This window comes from Ctenocephalides felis, unplaced genomic scaffold (genome assembly GCF_003426905.1).
Source record: "Ctenocephalides felis isolate EL2017-DRISC unplaced genomic scaffold, ASM342690v1 CF-g0.4_SCAFFOLD_03571, whole genome shotgun sequence".
NCBI lineage: Eukaryota > Metazoa > Arthropoda > Insecta > Siphonaptera > Pulicidae > Ctenocephalides > Ctenocephalides felis.
In genome coordinates, this window is record NW_020539725.1 from 66,496,557 (window position 1) to 66,514,480 (window position 17,924).

At 30.9% G+C, this 17,924-nt stretch overlaps 4 protein-coding genes, 1 non-coding gene and 1 pseudogene across 5 annotated transcripts; 3 read left to right on the forward strand and 3 right to left on the reverse strand.

Moving 5' to 3' along the window:
• Nucleotides 1–385: 385 nt before the first annotated feature.
• LOC113386561 (KAT8 regulatory NSL complex subunit 3-like) lies at nucleotides 386–2,000 on the forward strand. Its single transcript, XM_026624339.1, is given in 2 exon segments — nucleotides 386–912; nucleotides 914–2,000. Coding segments are annotated over 2 exon segments (1,545 nt in total). The 5' UTR covers nucleotides 386–454.
• Nucleotides 2,001–5,182: 3,182 nt separating this feature from the next.
• On the reverse strand, nucleotides 5,183–5,346 carry LOC113387182. Its single transcript, XR_003368132.1, has one exon. It is a non-coding gene; the product is annotated as a U1 spliceosomal RNA (small nuclear RNA).
• A 4,060-nt stretch (nucleotides 5,347–9,406) lies between these two features.
• LOC113384500 lies at nucleotides 9,407–11,441 on the reverse strand (annotated as a pseudogene).
• Nucleotides 11,442–13,046: 1,605 nt separating this feature from the next.
• On the forward strand, nucleotides 13,047–14,012 carry LOC113384504. Its single transcript, XM_026622220.1, has 2 exons — nucleotides 13,047–13,193; nucleotides 13,764–14,012. The coding sequence occupies exons 1-2, from the start codon at nucleotides 13,071–13,073 to the stop codon at nucleotides 13,974–13,976; spliced, it is 336 nt and encodes a 111-aa protein (XP_026478005.1). The 5' UTR covers nucleotides 13,047–13,070; the 3' UTR covers nucleotides 13,977–14,012.
• Nucleotides 14,013–14,049: 37 nt separating this feature from the next.
• Nucleotides 14,050–15,736, reverse strand: LOC113384503 (trafficking protein particle complex subunit 5-like). The gene is made up of 5 exons (XM_026622219.1): nucleotides 15,597–15,736; nucleotides 15,199–15,376; nucleotides 14,508–14,634; nucleotides 14,259–14,441; nucleotides 14,050–14,190 (listed from the first exon to the last, which is right to left on the reverse strand). Exons 2-5 carry the CDS (start codon nucleotides 15,360–15,362, stop codon nucleotides 14,092–14,094), a joined length of 573 nt encoding a protein of 190 aa, XP_026478004.1. The 5' UTR covers nucleotides 15,363–15,376; nucleotides 15,597–15,736; the 3' UTR covers nucleotides 14,050–14,091.
• Nucleotides 15,737–16,036: 300 nt separating this feature from the next.
• Nucleotides 16,037–17,187, forward strand: LOC113384501 (putative transferase CAF17 homolog, mitochondrial). Its single transcript, XM_026622216.1, has one exon. The coding sequence runs from the start codon at nucleotides 16,148–16,150 to the stop codon at nucleotides 17,180–17,182; it is 1,035 nt and encodes a 344-aa protein (XP_026478001.1). The 5' UTR covers nucleotides 16,037–16,147; the 3' UTR covers nucleotides 17,183–17,187.
• The last annotated feature ends 737 nt before the right edge of the window (nucleotides 17,188–17,924 follow it).

The following is a 17,924-nucleotide window of genomic DNA, read 5'->3' on the forward strand; positions in this document are numbered from 1 at the left end:
TTTAAAATCCAATTGACAGCTCATCACTGCATACACAACTAGCGCGACCGGCGGTTAAAATGTAAACAAAAAATTAATGGACGCGAATGACGCGATCTTTATTCGAGTGTGCTAAAATAAGTTGGATTACAGCGATTTGATTTGATTCGTTTTGCAATTTCAAGACGAAGTTAAGATGATTCTATTACAATGACAAATGACGCGTATTGCAAGATAAGCTTATGAATTTATTTTTTGTAATATTGTTGTTTGCACGGTTCGATGAAATACATGACTTCATGTATGAATTTCCCAGTAATCTGCGGCCACAATGTCACTGGCCGCTGACTGATGGGCGGACAGGCCTTATGAAAATGCAACTTTCCAATCCCTTATTTCCGTACAAACAAACACGACACCGAATTTATTGCTGGCAGGTGATTTCAATGATTTATTATCTGGCTTCCCAAGTCCTATGAGTGAAATTGCACCTGACGAATTGATACCGTCTTTTGCTAATTTTATACACGATTTAAGCAGCTTTTCATTCGAGGATACAGTCAGCGCTAATACTATCGCCATGGAGCACAGTTATTCTAGAGCTTGGAACTGGAGGCCAGAAACTAACACCTTCAAGCCTGCGAGAAATTTGCTAGTACACAGACCACCTGCTTGTCCTGGATGCCATGAAGAATCTGAAGATCCCTATATAGATGTAGATGGTCCTCTGAGTCCCCCGCCCCCATTACCTTATGATGTTGAGAAAGGTAGATTATCTATGAATGAAATCGAAAACAAAGTTGAATACATTACCAAGTCTGAAGATGATGAATGGGAAGATAAAATTGATCGTAAACATTGGAGTGCTAATGAGAGAGCTTATTTTGAACGGTTGAAGACTATTTTAAATGATGATTTGGTTGCAAGATTGACTGTACCAATATCGAAATGAACCGGTGCTCAGAAGATCAATAGTGGATCGATCAGTATTGAAATTCAGACGTGCTTTTAGTACCATAGGATGGGATATGAAAATTCTGCAGGGGATGCATAATGTGTTTATTGATCACTTGAACAAAAGACTGCTATCTGTTTATATAGACATTTTACAGGGTCTTAAAAGCAAATTACCTGTTCTTGTTGATAAATTAATGTTTAGTAGTATTTTTAGGAACGGTGCGTGTTATGAAGGACTTGTTGATTTACTGAAAAAGCCTTGGAATCCTTTAGATGATAACATTATTAATAGTAAAACTAAAAAGATACCAAATAATCCTATATTTTTTTGTGTGTCCAAGCTGTCCACAAGTTAACTCAATGCTACCAAGTCGATATCAACAATTAATGTCTTTTTAAGTGCCATTGCAACAGTTGAAAATGTGTCATTAAATCTAGGTTTCTCATCATCTCGGTTTACACTCACACAAGTAGTTGAACATATGCTGGCGACCTCCAGAACGCGGTTACAAGAAGTTAAATCCGAAAATCCGGATAGGCCTATTATACTTATAGGTTTTCATAGTGGAGCATCATTAGCATTCCAAATTGCACAAACTGAAATGGTCACTTGTATTGTATGCATTGGATTTGATATTCACACAGCGGAAGGTATGAGAGGAACTCCTGATGATATTATTTTAAATATTCCATGTCCTATTTTATTTATAATGGGGGAAAATTCTGCAAGATCACATCCTGAAGAAATTGAGAACTTACGAGAAAATATGAGTGCAGAAACTTCCCTTATTATTATTGGAAGTGCTGATGATTCTTTAAGATTGAGTTGTAATAAAAAGATTTATGAAGGTGTTACACAGCCTATGGTTGATAGATGTATTATTGATGAAATAGCAGATTATGTGACATCTATACTACTTAATCCGTATCCTGATGCCTCAAAGCAAAGAACGAGTTATATCACTAATTATAAACAATCCTCCATCAAAAACAATTTCGAACTAAAAAGATATCAAAACGTAGGTTTTCTAGTGGCAGTTATTGTGATAATGACCTTAATTTGAACCTCATCCTAAACGAGTTAGACCTGTAGGTCGCCAAGAGGATCATCATCAAAAAAAAATTAACCTACAAATGGATAGCACATTACATTATTCAAACCTTGGTAATATCACAGTGAGTTCCTTGGACGAGTCACCGGCTAATTGTAATAAGGTAACTATAATCGTCAGAATAATCATGTAAAACATCGTAATGCATTGAATGAGTTTAATGAAATGCAGCAACAAGATGTGATCGACAGCGGTAATGAGCATATTACCTGAAATATCATGATAGTCAAACGCCTAGAAAAGTTCTCACACCAATGAATGATACACTGGCAAGAAATGAATCATCTTTGGTTATTACAGATCCAAATCATCCTCCAAGAATAAAGACGTTTGATTCATCAAAGTATAAGTTGTCAACTTACAATGCAAGTTCTAATTCTAATAAACTTGTTTTGTCTGCGAATAATTTAAGTCAAAGATTCAAGGGTAATGCTAAGTTAGTCAAGATGTATTTGCCGCAAAGTTCTAATGTGTCCAAACCAGGAAAATCTTCAAATGCTTTGTGTACGAAGCCTTCAAATGACCAATTAGCTGGTACAAATATTTTAGATATCCCCATAGTTTTTGCAGATAACGACGGTTACATTAATGAACCTTAAAAGTGGAAGATAATACTTCCCCACAAGTGAGTACTACAAAAGTCAATAAAAAGCCTATTAAAATGATTGTTTAAACAAAAGTTCAAAACCTCATCTACATAATTTAGTTTAAAACAGTGATACAAAGTTATCGTCGGCGAGTCAAAAATCAAGTGCAAATAACAATAGTGATAATAAGTACCCTAAAATATTATTTAGACAGTCGCCTGTGCAGAACATTGTACGTTTAACACAACCCAGTCACAGCAAAGTGTATCTTCATCAATAGACTTCAAAAATGTGGATTTAGAAAGCAAACTTGTGGCGAATAAAGTATTAAAAACAATTCCACCTGCAGTTAACAAATAACACCAATCGGTGAGTCTGTGTCCCCTGCAATAGTGATATCAAAACAAAATACTGCTGACTGTCGGATCCAGAATGTCGGTGTATAAAAGTGGTGACAAGGACAATAACGATAAGACTACTGTAAAATTCTCCTATTATCTTTCGACCCGGTACACAAATCAAAGCTATACCAATGCTACAAGCCCAAAATATCTTAAATCGAAACTTTTCTATTAAGAAGAATCCAAAGTGTAACTTTAGCCCTGGACAAAAGGTGACCCTCCAACAGATCAGTTCCAAAGACAATAGTGACGCTTAATTACATATATACATTAATGCAAACTCATTTGTGTGTATAAATTGTATATATGATAAAATTGTCTGATGATATGAATTTTATATGTTAGTAAAGGAATTTAAAAACTATGTTAATTCATTCTTTGTTCAAGAATAAATGCTTCTTTTCCTAAGACTGTGGTATTAGTTATTGTTAAAGAAGTAAATTCATAATAGGAATCTATCTTCTAACTACCAATATCACTGTTTAAATTATGACCAATGTATCTTTGAATAATTTGCTAATACTATATCTAATCATTTAACAAACTCTTCATCGTGCAAAAAACACAATTTTATTATTTGTGAGACTAAAAAATGTATCTTTGAAATATTTATTTGCAGCCAAATAGTCGAAATAAAAAGCAAAAAATAATTATCTTTGCATTATGTACGTTTCGACACTATGTGTGTCATCATTTATTCAATATATTTAAAAAAATGTATTTTTTATTTCAAAAAATTAAAAAAATCTAAAATTTTATTAACTTCCCGTAGGGTAAGTTATAGTAATCGCAAGAAAATCCAAAATGAAAATTTTTATATATCTTTACGTTTCAGAGGTTTCTGAATATTTTGGCATACCTTAGAAAAAATGGATGTATGTGTGTGTACGTGTATTCGGATAAAAATTTTCGTCGACGATTTCGGGAACACGGATGAAGCTATTTCAATAATTCAAAAAACATTCGATTCGTATTGATAAGGAGACGTGCTGATTAGTTTTGCCGAAAACGGTAACTCAGTTTTTAAGAGAACGGAGCGTCCGATTTGAATAATTCAAAAAAACATTTTACTTGTATTAACAAGATGAACAACTGATCAAATTTTCATGAAGGCAGGTCCAGCGGTTTCGGAGATCTAGTAAAAAAAGTAAAAACTAGTGGGGCGCATGGCATCGTGCCTTAAGGCAAATTGCTGGAACTTCCCGTACTAATAATTATTTTCTTTTAAAATTATTAACATTTTTGAAAAAAAATTACTTGGAAAAAAATAGATTTTTGAGAAACTCTAAAATAATTGCATAGAGACGAAATATCGAAGCGCGTAAGCGCCGCGTCGCCGTCTAACGGATAAACATTGGTACGGAACCGATAGGAATGTAAACAAAATTTATACTTATTGTTAAAATCTCTATAAAATATCTGATAATTTGATGTGCATATGTCTAATGATCATTTTTGTCCGCCAAATGGCATTTTTTTTTACATTATTTTACTTTTTTTACTAGATCTCCGAAACCGCTAGACCTTCATGAAAATTTGATCAATTCTTCATCTTGTTAATACAAGTAAAATGTATTTTGAATGATTCAAATCGGACGCTCCGTTCTCTTAAAAACTGAGTTACCGTTTTTGGCACTTTTTGCCAAATATCTTCGGAACGGCTAGAGACCTGCCTTCGCCAAAAACTAATCAGCACGTCTTTTTATCAATACGAATCGAATGTTTTTTGAATTATTCAAATCGCTTCATCCGTGTTCCCGAAATCGTCGACGAAAATTTGTATCCGAACACACATACATCCATTTTTTCTAAGGTATGCCAAAATGTGCAGAAAACTTTGAAACGTAAAGATATATAAAAATTTTCATTTTCGAGTTTTTTGCGTTTACCATAACTTGCCCTACGGAAAGTTAAAAAATAATTATCTTTGCATTATGTACGTTTCGACAACTATGTGTGTCATCATTTATTTTTTATTTGAAAAAATTAAAAAAATCTAAAATTTTATTATCATTTTTCAAAAATACCTTAAGTTCTAAAAGTTTTTTTCTTTCAAAAATATCTCCAGTCTAGATGCTATTCACCCGTAGGTCTAGTTCTATACATATACTTCAGTTTAAATTTTAATATGATAAGTTTATTATTACCGGGACAGCGCGTACGCAGTCCCGACTACCAAAAATTACGCGCCCGAGTTATCCACATTAGGGACAATCGCAGGGGTCAGCCCGACCCAAAAGTGCAATGGAAGGGCCTCGCCCTGGGGGAACCGCCTTAGTGATCACGGTAGCCCCCACGCCAGGTAAGTATGCTCTACGGTCGAAAAATTGTTGCCTAACCGAGAACGGTCTATGTTTCGCAAGAAGTAGATAGTTGCTCGCCGAGCGTGAGCTTCGCGCAGACATCTGTTAGTAGGTAACATAACACTGGGGAGCGGTTCTACGATACAAGAATATAAGCGGAACTAGTGGGGCGCATGGCATCGTGCCTTAAGGGGGTATTCTACTGTAGAATTTTGAAAAAATCGAAAATTTTTTTTTCATATTTTCAAAGTTTAGTTATTCAAAAATATGTCATTAAAAGGATTTTTTAAAATTACTATTATTTCCTGAGTTATATTTCGTTTTAGTGACGTGGCCTCGGTTCGGGTCCGACCGAGTCTAAAAACTTTGAACGCGTTTTTCTCGGAACTACTTTTTTCGAGCTGGCGGTAAGGATATCTCGAGTTCTAATGAACCAATTTACTTCAAATTTGGAGAGGATCTTCTCTATACATCGCTTTATCGCATGGACCTTTCCCAAGACTATAACTTTTCATTTAGTATTTTTTACAAATTCGGAATTGTTAAAAAAAACATGAAAAAAAATTTTTTTTTCAAACTGCCGCCATTCAAACAAAAAATATTTTTTTAACTTATCCAAGGTTCATACGATAGCGGCATCTATAATAATTAAGAATCCATCTATTTTTTATGTTTTGGATCACCCGGAGGGTTGGAATCATGCACGCCAGGACACCCTCTTTTTTTTGAGCCCCCACTTTGACTGCTCATAACTTTGTGAATTTTAATTTTTTTTTTTAATAATTTTTTATGTAATAATAAAATATCAATAAACAAATGATAAAAAAAATCGATAGTAAAAATATTATTTGTTTCCTTTATACAGCGCTTCAAAAACCGGGCAAAATTCATGCTTCTACAGTAGAAACATTTTTGACCGCCAAATGACATTTTTTTTACATATTTTTATTGACAGTCCATAACCGCTGGACCTGCCTTCCCAAAAATTTAATCAGTTCTTCATTTCGTCAATACAAGTAAAGTAAAATGTTTTTTGAATTATTCAAATCGGAAGCTCCGTTCTCTTAAAAACTGAGTTACCGTTTTTGGCACTTTTTGCCCCGTATCTCCGAAACGGCTAGACCTGCCTTCGCCAAAAACTAATCAGCACGTCTCCTTATCAATACGAATCGAATGTTTTTTTAATTATTCAAATCGGTTGATCGGTGTTCCCGAAATCGTCAACAAAAATTTGTATCTAAAGTATTTGTATCAAAAGTTCAGATCTTCTACAATATGTCAAAATAAAGAAAAAAAAATTGTTTTCAAAAAAAAAAAATTATTAATTTTTTTTTTTAAATGTTTTTTTCATTAAAAAGTTATTTTTTGTCCAATTTATAGTTTCTCAAAAATCTTATTTTTTCAAAGTAATTTTTTTTCAAAAATGTTAATAGTTTTTAAAAAAATAATAGATTTGGTACGGGAAGTTCCAGCAATTTGCCTTTAGGCACGATGCCTTAATTGCCTTAAGACAGAATTCCACTTACAGCTAGTTTAAAATTTGTCATCCTGACTATTCACAAGTATGACTAAGTGTATCTTTTATCTAAAAATAACCTTATCTTTATTTTATCTTCCTACTTTTTATTTTGTGCAATTAATTTACGAGATAATTGTAACTGATGTCTGTTTTATTATAAGATCGTTTTATAACATTATCACTACAATTATACTAATTGTGATATTGATAAAGGAAAAACTCGTATCATGTTATGTTATCATCTTACACTTAGATAATACATTTTATCATGGCGAAAATTTAAAAACCGTTAGGAAGATATAATATTTTGAAAATTGTGGTGATTATAGTTTTTGACGAAGATCAGCCGGGCCATTTCTTCGTAAAAAAGTTCATAATCTGACGATCGTCTTAAGGGGGCTTGATAATATACATATGAAAATATATGAAAATATATTATAATATATATATGAAAATATTAGTTTAAGAATTCGTTGAGAATATACAAAAATGTAAACATGATCTCGAAGGATTTTAGGGGGATGGAGGGGTCTAGTAAGATATCACGTGTATTTATTTTTTACCTAAATTAAAAAAAAAATCAAAAATTTTACGATATTTTCGTGAATTCGAGAAATTTTACTTAACTAAAAATACACGTGATATTTTGTGGAGGAAGGGTGATTAATTTTAAATGTCACAATGTATCACCAGGGGGTGTGTGGGGTCTAAAATTCTATTACCTGATTAATGGACGCCCCCTAAAATATTATAGTCCTAAATGATTGAACTATAAAAATCAAATAAAGTTTCGAACAATGATGATGTCGAAGTATCGGCAACTTGCCTTAAGGCAACATGTCACTAACACCCAGTTTATTATTATGTTTGTATTAACAAGTTTTTTACAATAACAAATCATGTCAGGCGAAACGCAGTGATCTGTTTTATTTTAGCAGAGATAATTATAGCAATTAGTTAAAATCTTGGCAACTTTATATACAAATTAATCTATAAGCAAACACGAATCTATAAAAATTAGAGACCAAACGGCACGTGTCATTACGTTTACAAAAATTAATTTTTGATAATATTTATAAGAATTAATTATCTGTATTCCCCATGTGATGGATCTAAATTGAAATAGATATAATCTGTGGGGTTTTTCAGATAGTGAAAGATATATGGGGAAATGTTTTTGGGCATTCATCCAATAATAAAAAATTTAATGAAGAATAACGTTTTTATTAAAATAGCCTACGTTTTGAATCCTGGTTTGACTCATCTTCTAATAAAATAAAAAATATTTGTAAAGGACACAGTTTTGTGTCCTTTGTTTTTGTGTCGGACCATGTTGAGCTCTTCAGATACAAAATGATTTTATTTTATTTATTTTATATACATACTTAGTTTTTGTTTTATAACTATGTGTACATAATAATTAGTACTTAGTCTCATTTTTGGAATTGTTTGATTTATATGCACTGAAGATGAGTTAAACCAAGGTTCGAAACGTATGCTATTCTAATAAAGGCTTCAATAAATTCTTTTCACTATTGAATGATGCCCAAAAATTTTATTTATATACATTCAGATATATAAGAGTAAAAAGGCAATAAATAATTATACTATTTATTTTGTACATTTCGACACTGTATGTGTGCCATCATTCAGCATATTTTAAACAAAATCACACCAGGAAAATCACAATACATAATATTAAAAAACATTGTTTCAAAGAAACACAACAATAAAATAAAATATTTAAACAAAAGTTAAACAAGAAAATTTGGATTCTTTTTCTTCTTCTTTTTAACTTTTATTTAAATATTTTATTTTATTGTTTTGTTTTTTCTGAAATGTTTTTTCATATTATGTTGTTTTTTTCTGGTGTGAATTTGTTTAAAATACGCTGAATGATGACACGCATGAAGTCGAAACGTACAAAATAAATAATGTAATTATTTGTTTTTTATTTCAACCAAAGGAAAAGTTTACTTTATCTTGATTAGTATTGCTAATTTTACGTTTTCTCGACATTTCAAGTCATTCTGAATCATTTCAAAGAAGTGTAAAATTTTTCATCTCGTTTTAGCAAAAGTCTTAACTAATGTTGAAGATTGAAAAACTGTTCTTCGTGTAGTCAAAATATAATTTGTAATATCGTGGAAATTCAGTCCAAAGTTATTTGAAAGCATTTTCTTTTTAATAATTTTGATTATTTCTGTGCGCAAAAATGTTGTGTATTAAAACTGATGTTCTTTTTAAAAATATAAATATATTAATTTGTATAAGAATACATACCTATATTTTTTACAATTTTATAAATAATTTGATATATATATATATATATATATATATATATATATATATGTATATATATATATATATATATATACATTTATATTTAATATTATATAATAGAGTTTGATTCTTCATAAAATTTTTGGTCAAAAACCAAGACCAAAAAAATATATCGGAAGTGTTAAAATAAATATGATCAACTAATATTTACAATAAAAATTTATGCATGTCTAGTGAATTAAATTTTGAATGTTTTACAAGATATACAATAAATAATTTATATGTACACATAAAAACTAATAATTGTATGACCAATGATATACTATATCATTTATGGAAGACACCTAAGCATGGTCCTGCTTTTGTGATAAGGCTACTTGTGGTGTTTCATATTGCCCCTTTTCCTTGCTCTCAAGAGTCTTTTGCAAAACACTTTTGTGTGTCCCCATTCTGTCCTTAAGGACAGTAAAGTACAAAATGCAATGTACAATGCAGCAACATAAGGCCATTATTGAAAAAACTTTAAAAGATAAAGCACCTCCAATGGATTTCATCAGAAATCCACCTATTAAACTGCCGATTGAAAATCCAAAACCATCATCCATACCTGCAACAATACCTTGAACGGTTGCTGAAGCTCCTTCTGGTGCCACTGCACTCGCATAGGCAACAATTGTTGTGTAGCACAATGCATAGGTTGGACCTTGCATGAAAAATTCAATCGGCAACACCCACCAGGGGTTAGATACGAATGATATGAGTCCCATACGTAAAGCGTAGCAGAAGAAACATATTGTTAAAGAATGACCATAACCGATTTTAGATAAAATTTTACCGGATATTAAAAAAAATAAAACCTCTCCTCCAAAAGATTCAGCAGCAATTGTTAAGCCTTCTAGTAACTTGATGTGCTGATGATAACCTGCTATTTCAGCTAACTCTTCCATGTACCAAAACAAATAATAAATTATAAAAGAATCCATTACCCCAGCCATTGTCGCGAAACAAATAAAAATAGCAATGTGTCTCTGTTTTAACAGTTTCCATACTTCACTCGTGATGCTGCTTGGAGTACTTAAATCAGGTAACCGTAGTTTCTTACAGCCTATTAAATCAAATAAAGTAAATGCCATCATTATAATAATTCCTGGTAAATAATCTTTGTACGGCTTTCCTTCTGAGTATTTGTCTATAGCAAAACCACTTAACAGGGCTGTAATGCCGTATCCAATGGTGCCCCAAACTCTCTGTTTCCCATATTTCATTTCACCACCATTTCCTAAAATATCGAAACATATAGCATCACTTATACAATTAGTAACATTAAATGCAATTGTTCCCAACGACATGAGAATAACAAACAACCAAACGTAGGTGTTCCATATAAAAAGTAGTCTTCGTGTACTATTTGTTCACAAACATATTTACAATTATAAGGCTTATCACACTTTTGAGTTTTGTTGACACAAATGTTGAAACTATTTTGATCGTGATATAAGGATGCATTAAATTTGTTCGTCAAATTATCAGGCTTGAGATCAGGACAAGAATAGTGGCATGACACATCTTGTAAAAGTGCACCAGCAGTATTAGTTTCATTACATATTCCTATCGGGCATTTACTTGCATTTATTTCTACAGTACCGTTTTGCCACAAACTAGTCAATTCTTCAGTCGGAGCAGGCAAAAAATACAGTAATCCAAAAGAAGTACACATTGTCACAATTAAACTTAAAAATATAAATTTTCTCAAACTTTTAAAATAATCAGCTAAGAATCCTACAACAGGTTTGGCAATCATAAATAATATTGGCAGAATTGATGTAACAATGCCCATAACTGCCGGTGAGACCCCCAATTGGCGTCCGAACACGTTCATTTGAGGTAGCAGGGGCCCCAAAGCAGCCATGAAGCAGAAGTAGTGGCCTTGATAGGCAAAAGTTTGTAGTTTACCTTCATCTTGTTAGTTAAATGTATGTAGACACCTGTTTGAATCCAATTGTCAGCTAATCATGATATTCCAATTATTGCACTATTCCCGCATTCCACCAAATTAATTTTTCACATCAATATAAAACTATAGTGTGGCCCAATATTACGTCAGTAATATCGAATTGGCAATTAAAAAGCGATTCTTATTTAACCTGTTCGGAAAGGTTAAGATAAGCATAATTAAACTGTTCATCAAAGGAGCAAACAATTGATTCAATGTCGCGTACAGATTAAATTTGATAAAGCCTTCTTCACAGATAAGATATATAATCTCCATGTCAACATTATCTAAATAATATGCAAACACGACGATGTACAAAAGGAAAAAGTCAATGTCGTTGATATTTGTCTACATTTTAGGAAGTTTATTTTGACATTAATAGACTTTAACGGTGGCGCCATCGAGGGTCGGAAATTCGTTGCGGAAATAATCGAAACTAGTTAAGAAATGATAACCAGAAAAACCGGATATAAAAAGAAAGCTGTTCCGTTTTAATTTCCTTTTTGAAATAATGGAAATATTGTTCAATTTATCATTTAATTCATATTTTATGGGTTATGTATTCCAATTCACTCAGAAATTATATTGTAGTTTAAATGCTAAAACAACGAAATAACATAAAAAACTAGTGGGCTTGGCAACGTGCCTCAGGGAAAGTTGCTGGAACTTCCGGTACCAGTAATTGAAAATTCCTAAAAACGGTAATTTTCTTAAAATTATTGAATGTTTAATTGTCAAATATTCATACAAAATGTGCAGGACATTTATTTACTATATAACTATATAAGTAAACTTTAAGCATTATAATTCTTGATGTAGAAACAAAATTTGTACTTATTTACAAAATCGATTTTACAAATAAGTACAAATTTTGTTGTGGAGATATCTTTATAAAATATCTGATAATTTGATGTGTACATATATGTCTGATGATCATTTTTGACTGCCAAATGGCATTTCTTCAACTTTTTTTTCATTTTTTGACCTGCCTTCTAAAAAAAGTAAAGTGTATTTTGAATCATTCAAATCGGATGCTCCATTCTCTCAAAAAGAGAATTGCCATTTTTGGAACTTTTTGCCCCGTAACTCTGTAACAGCTGGACCTGCTTTTTTAAACTTATCAGCACGTCTCCCCATTAATAACAATCAAATGTTTTTTGAATCATTCAAATCGGTTGATCCGTGCTTTCAAAATCGTCTACGAAAAATTGTATCCGCACATACAAACATATGTACATCCAAAAAACTATTGATTCATATACATTTATCGTAAATAAATACTGCAATATGATTCAAACCCTTGAATTTCCAGTCTCATATAAACTGATCTTTTAATTAATGCTATTAATGCTTCTTATCAACATTTGAGCAGATGATTATTTTATAAACAAGGCAATGACTTGTTATTAAAATAGATAAATTTATATATATATATATATATATATATTCAATATCAATTAATAAATACAAGATCATTGACTTCGGTAAAAAAACTCTTCAAAATGCAGTCTAAAATATATATGAAATATTTTAAAATAACTAATATAAACAGTTAAAAAGAAATGAGAAACTCAAGATTTTGCCAGAAAACCCAAATTGATAATTTTACGTTTTCACGTACGTTTTCAAGTCGTTCGACTCCAAAATTGTAAAAACAATGTGTTTTAGCCAAAATTTGAATTTTCTCAAAAACGGCTGAACCGATTTTAAACATTAAAAGGCAATCGATGTTTTTTTTTATAATTTATCTACCGGAATTTATCTAAAAAATTTAAAAAAAATTGTTTTCTTTACCAAAGACAACCACCAGCAAATGTAGCGAAGTTCACGTCTTTGATCTACAGTTCACTTTTCCGCCGCTTAAAACTTACAGCGCTATATGACACCTTCATAATTTGTTGTCATTCTTGTTCAGTGTGAAGAAAAAATCTCAAAAATGGCTGACGCAAGTGTAGATCCAGAAGTTATTAAATTTAGGGCCGAAAGAACGGCCAAATTGAGGCACCAGTTCTTGAAAGAAATGAACAATCCGCATCGCCATGCAGAAGGAGGTAGCCTTGTGAGTAGGACGTTATTTTTGCAATAGCAAAAAGTTAACCTAATTGTTATGTCATCTGTCATAGTAAAATACACTACAATTACAAAGGCATAATTTAATTAATAATAAAACTCCTAATACTTATGTACGCGTTTGCGATAATGAATTTGAATCTCAACTTTATAGTTTGAAAAAGCTATTCTAAAATATTTATAATAAACATTACCATTGTATCATCTTTGTTTTCGGTGTCCGTCTATGTCAATGCAAGTGTTAATTCCTTAAAACTTTTTGTGCCATGAAATTGAGCCAAGCGAGTGCATAAATCATTATTTCAATTAATTTGTGCATGCATTAAGTTTGAATTTAGACTTTATATGCTGAAAATATGTTGAGAAAATATTGTTTAATATTAATTTAAATTGATAAGTATTTCATTCGTCTAAAGATAGATAACAAAGTTGCATTAGTAAATGTTCATGTATACATGCCTTAAGTTTTTCAAGCTATCAATTCCTTTTACATTTTGATATCACAAAGAGTAGTTCTTTATCTATGATCATATATTTTTTATGATTTCCTCTTTTTCAGTTCGATCCTGCCATTCAAAGGTACATGTCCAAGAAAGTAACATACTGGGACAACTTTAAGCCAAATTTTAAATCAGCTAGAGCATTTATGCTTTACACTGTAATTCCTATTGCAGCCTTTGCTTACTTTTTAGACAAAGATAGATCCGCAAAAGAACACATGTACAGAACAGGACAAGTAGCTTATGCTGACCGAAGATTCAAATATCAATAAATGATATTTGGATTTCTTATGTACATAGTGCTTTAATTATATGAAATAAAATAGTAATTGAGATATTGATAAATTGCTGGTTTATTTTTTATAATTATAAGAAAAATAGTTAGGTTTATCTGTCTTCCAATTGTTTATCTCGTGCTATCACTGATTCATCAAATTTCACCATGTATGTTGTTCCATTGTGCCAGTGAGCTGAGACTTTTGCGGGCTGGAAAATTATTATATTATTTCTATAAATAACTAAAAATATTTCATGTTTGTGATTGTGATACATACAAATCCACTTTCGGTTAAAACTGCTTCTACAATTCCAGCTGTAAAAACAGCACAATTCAAGGATCCTTTATCTTTTGGAATGCTTATGAACTTATTAACTAAAGCCTCTCGTTCAATTATATAATACGTACGCTCATCATCATTGGCATGTTCCAATTTATCTGCTTCTTTACCAAATAAATTCTACAAGAGTAACATTATGACTAATTTGAACACCACAAGCATTGTTTAAATAGAATGTTTTAATACCTTCCAAAGGGTGGATTTTACAAATAATAGCATATTTAGTAGTTTAATTTCTCTTTTACAATTTCTTTCTCGAACAAAATATAAATCTATAAGGCGACTTCCAACATCCATCCCCAACTCTGATAGCCTAAAATATTCATAATTGAAAGTCTATAAAGCTATCTTTAAAAATTAAGCTGACAGAATAAAAATTTGTGTCTTTTGTAATAGTATCGCTTCATGATAAATAATTTTCAATGATATGTCTGAAAAATCTTACAATATTTAATTGTAATAAATATCTGAAAGAATTACATATAGTAAAGAAAGTAATTTAATTATCATTCCACAATTATTCCAGCAAATCCCTAGTTTTCATCAATAATAATTTTCATTCAAGATAAATAAATTAAGAGTTCTTAATAAATATTTGAAAAATATGATTTGACTTAATAAAATTATGTTTTGATACATGTTACATATATTTGGAGCCTTAGCAAGTAACACTAGAACGATAGATTTACTATTTCATAACATATTCCGTAATATTTGTGAGAGGAATACAAAGGACTGCCCCTATCCCCTTATTAAATTTAAATGCAAGTTAAGTCTACCGTTATCAATCTGTCGTTTTGTAGAATAAGATATTATAATTCAATTATATATATATATATATATATATATATATATATATATATATATTTCCACCTACTTGGTTTGAAGTTCTGGCACAGTATAAACTCTATTTTGACTATATTGAACGACTTCTGAGAAAAGTAAAGCAAAACAGCTTAACGAAACTTCACCTCTTCCTCTACTCAGAGACTTATCCAAAACACTGTTTCTTATACGAGATGAAGTAATATTTAGTGACATTTTGTTGATATAACCTGGAAAAAAATCACAACTTAATTTTAACTGGGAATGAGATTTCTTTCATTAATCATTTGTACTACATTTATAATATATTGTAATAATAGGAGAAAATAATCTGATGATTTTATATTTAACATTAAATTGAAGAGGTATACACAAAGATTTAATGCAAGTTAGCACAAAATATTTATGTTCAACTAGATACCAAGAAATAAGTCCTTTATATTAACTTACCTAATCAATACACCATTTGATAAAATAAAATACTATAGCACTATTTATATTCAATATAAATTCAAACAAACTTAATTTTCAACTTTCGAGTTGCACAGTTGACATTTTTGTGTTAAAGAATTTTGACGTTTACAAAAATGAGCAGCCATTTATAATTCAAAAGTCAATGATTTTGATTTTGATTTTCCAAATTAACGTGTGAACTAAATTCGTAGTATTTTACATTTATTTTAAATAACACAATAAGTACAAAATACAATTAATACGTATTACTGAAGATGATAAATGTTATTTTAAAATGACATGTTGACGTTTTCGAATGTTGCCGCCATCTATGAAAAGAAGTGACAGATCACGTTATTATAGGTTATGTTATTACTTCAATTGTGCAAATATTTCACAAGTAATTGTTATTTGTAAATAAATTAATTGTTATAAATATTTACGTTGTTATTACAAGTGCAGTGTGTTATATTATTATTTCCTTGTGTAAATAATGTATTTTTAATAATTGATAAAATAATTAGTCTTGTTATATCTAGGTATTCAATATGAATCGTTTATCACTTTTTAAAAGATTCTCTTCAGCCCTAAATGGCTCAAATAAGATCATATTAGAACAATTATCCCACCGTGAAATTGTTCAAGTAAAAGGTCCAGAAGTAGCCCAATTCATGCAAGGCTTAATAACAAATGACATCAATCATCTCGCTGAAGGACATATGCCCAGTATGTATACAATGTTTTTAAATACCAGAGGCAGAGTTATGTACGATGGAATTGTGTACAGCACCCAAAACCCTGACACATACCTCATTGAATGTGATTCAGAAAGCGCTCAAATCCTTCAAAAACATTTGAAAATGTATAGAATAAGACGTAAAATAGATGTTGAAGCTCTTGGATCTGAATACAAAATATGGGTGCTATTTGATAAGACAAGTGTGAATGAATTATCAAAACCCTTAACAATTTTGCGACAGCAATTTGCATGCCCTTGTGCTGATCCAAAAGAACCTGTATCGAAACAACATGAATTTCATGTTGTCAGAGATCCAAGACTGGCAGCTTTAGGATTGAGATTTATAACACAAAAGAATTACAATAATAAAGATATTACAAAAATATTAGGGTTACCTGAAGATGCAACAAATAAACCTGAATGCACTTACCGTATGCATAGATATCGCTTAGGTATTGGAGAAGGATGCAAAGACTTACCTCCTGAGTCATGTTTCCCTTTAGAAGCCAATGGAGATTATTTACACGCTGTTAGTTTTAACAAAGGATGTTATCTTGGTCAAGAACTAACAGCTAGAACATATCACACCGGTGTAATCCGAAAGCGTCTAATGCCTTTGTACTTGGAAAATGAACTACCTGCAACAAATGTTAATGATGAGGCTATAAATATATCTAATGAAGCAAAAACACCAGTCGGTAAACTTCGAGGAGTAGATGGTACTAATGGATTGGCATTGCTTCGGATAGCTCCAGCACTTGCAGCTGAAAAATTAGATGTTAATGGTGTAGTTAGTAAAACACAGAAGCCGGAGTGGTGGCCGAAGGAGGGAAAGACTATATGACAGATAAGGAAATAATAACTGAACTGAATAATAATCGGTTGTATGTATAAAAAATTTATTTATTATAGAAAATATATAAATTGTTAATAATAGGTAACATTTAACTTATATTTTAAATATATAAAGTTTATAGACTATAGAAAGAATATAAATAAATGTTGATAAATATATAAATAAGCATATTATTCCTAAGCTCTAATAAATAATTTAAGTTTATTATGAAATTGTGAGAAGTGTGATGATTTTATTCAAATGATACTCTGAACTAAAAATACTAAATACTCATTTAAACATTTAATGCATTGTTTTCAAATTAACATATATTGCAATTTAATAAAATAATAGTTTAATTCACAGATTCCATATACATAATACCTATATATATTAGTTCATTAAAAGCATTAATTTATTTACATCTTATGCCATTTAAGGGGGTATTCTACTGTAGAATTTTGAAAAAATCGAAAAAAATTTTTTTTAATTTTTTCAAAGTTTAGTTATTCAAAAATATTCCATTAAAAGGATTTTTCAAAATTACTATTATTTCCTGAGATATATCCGTTTTAGTGACATGGCCTCGGTTCGGGTCCGACTCGTCTCAAAACTTTGAACGCGTTTTTCTCGGAACTACTTTTTTCGAGCTGGCGGTAAGGATATCTCGAGTTCTAATGAACCGATTTACTTCAAATTTGGAGAGGATCTTCTCTATACATCGCTTTATCGCATGGACCTTTCCCAAAAC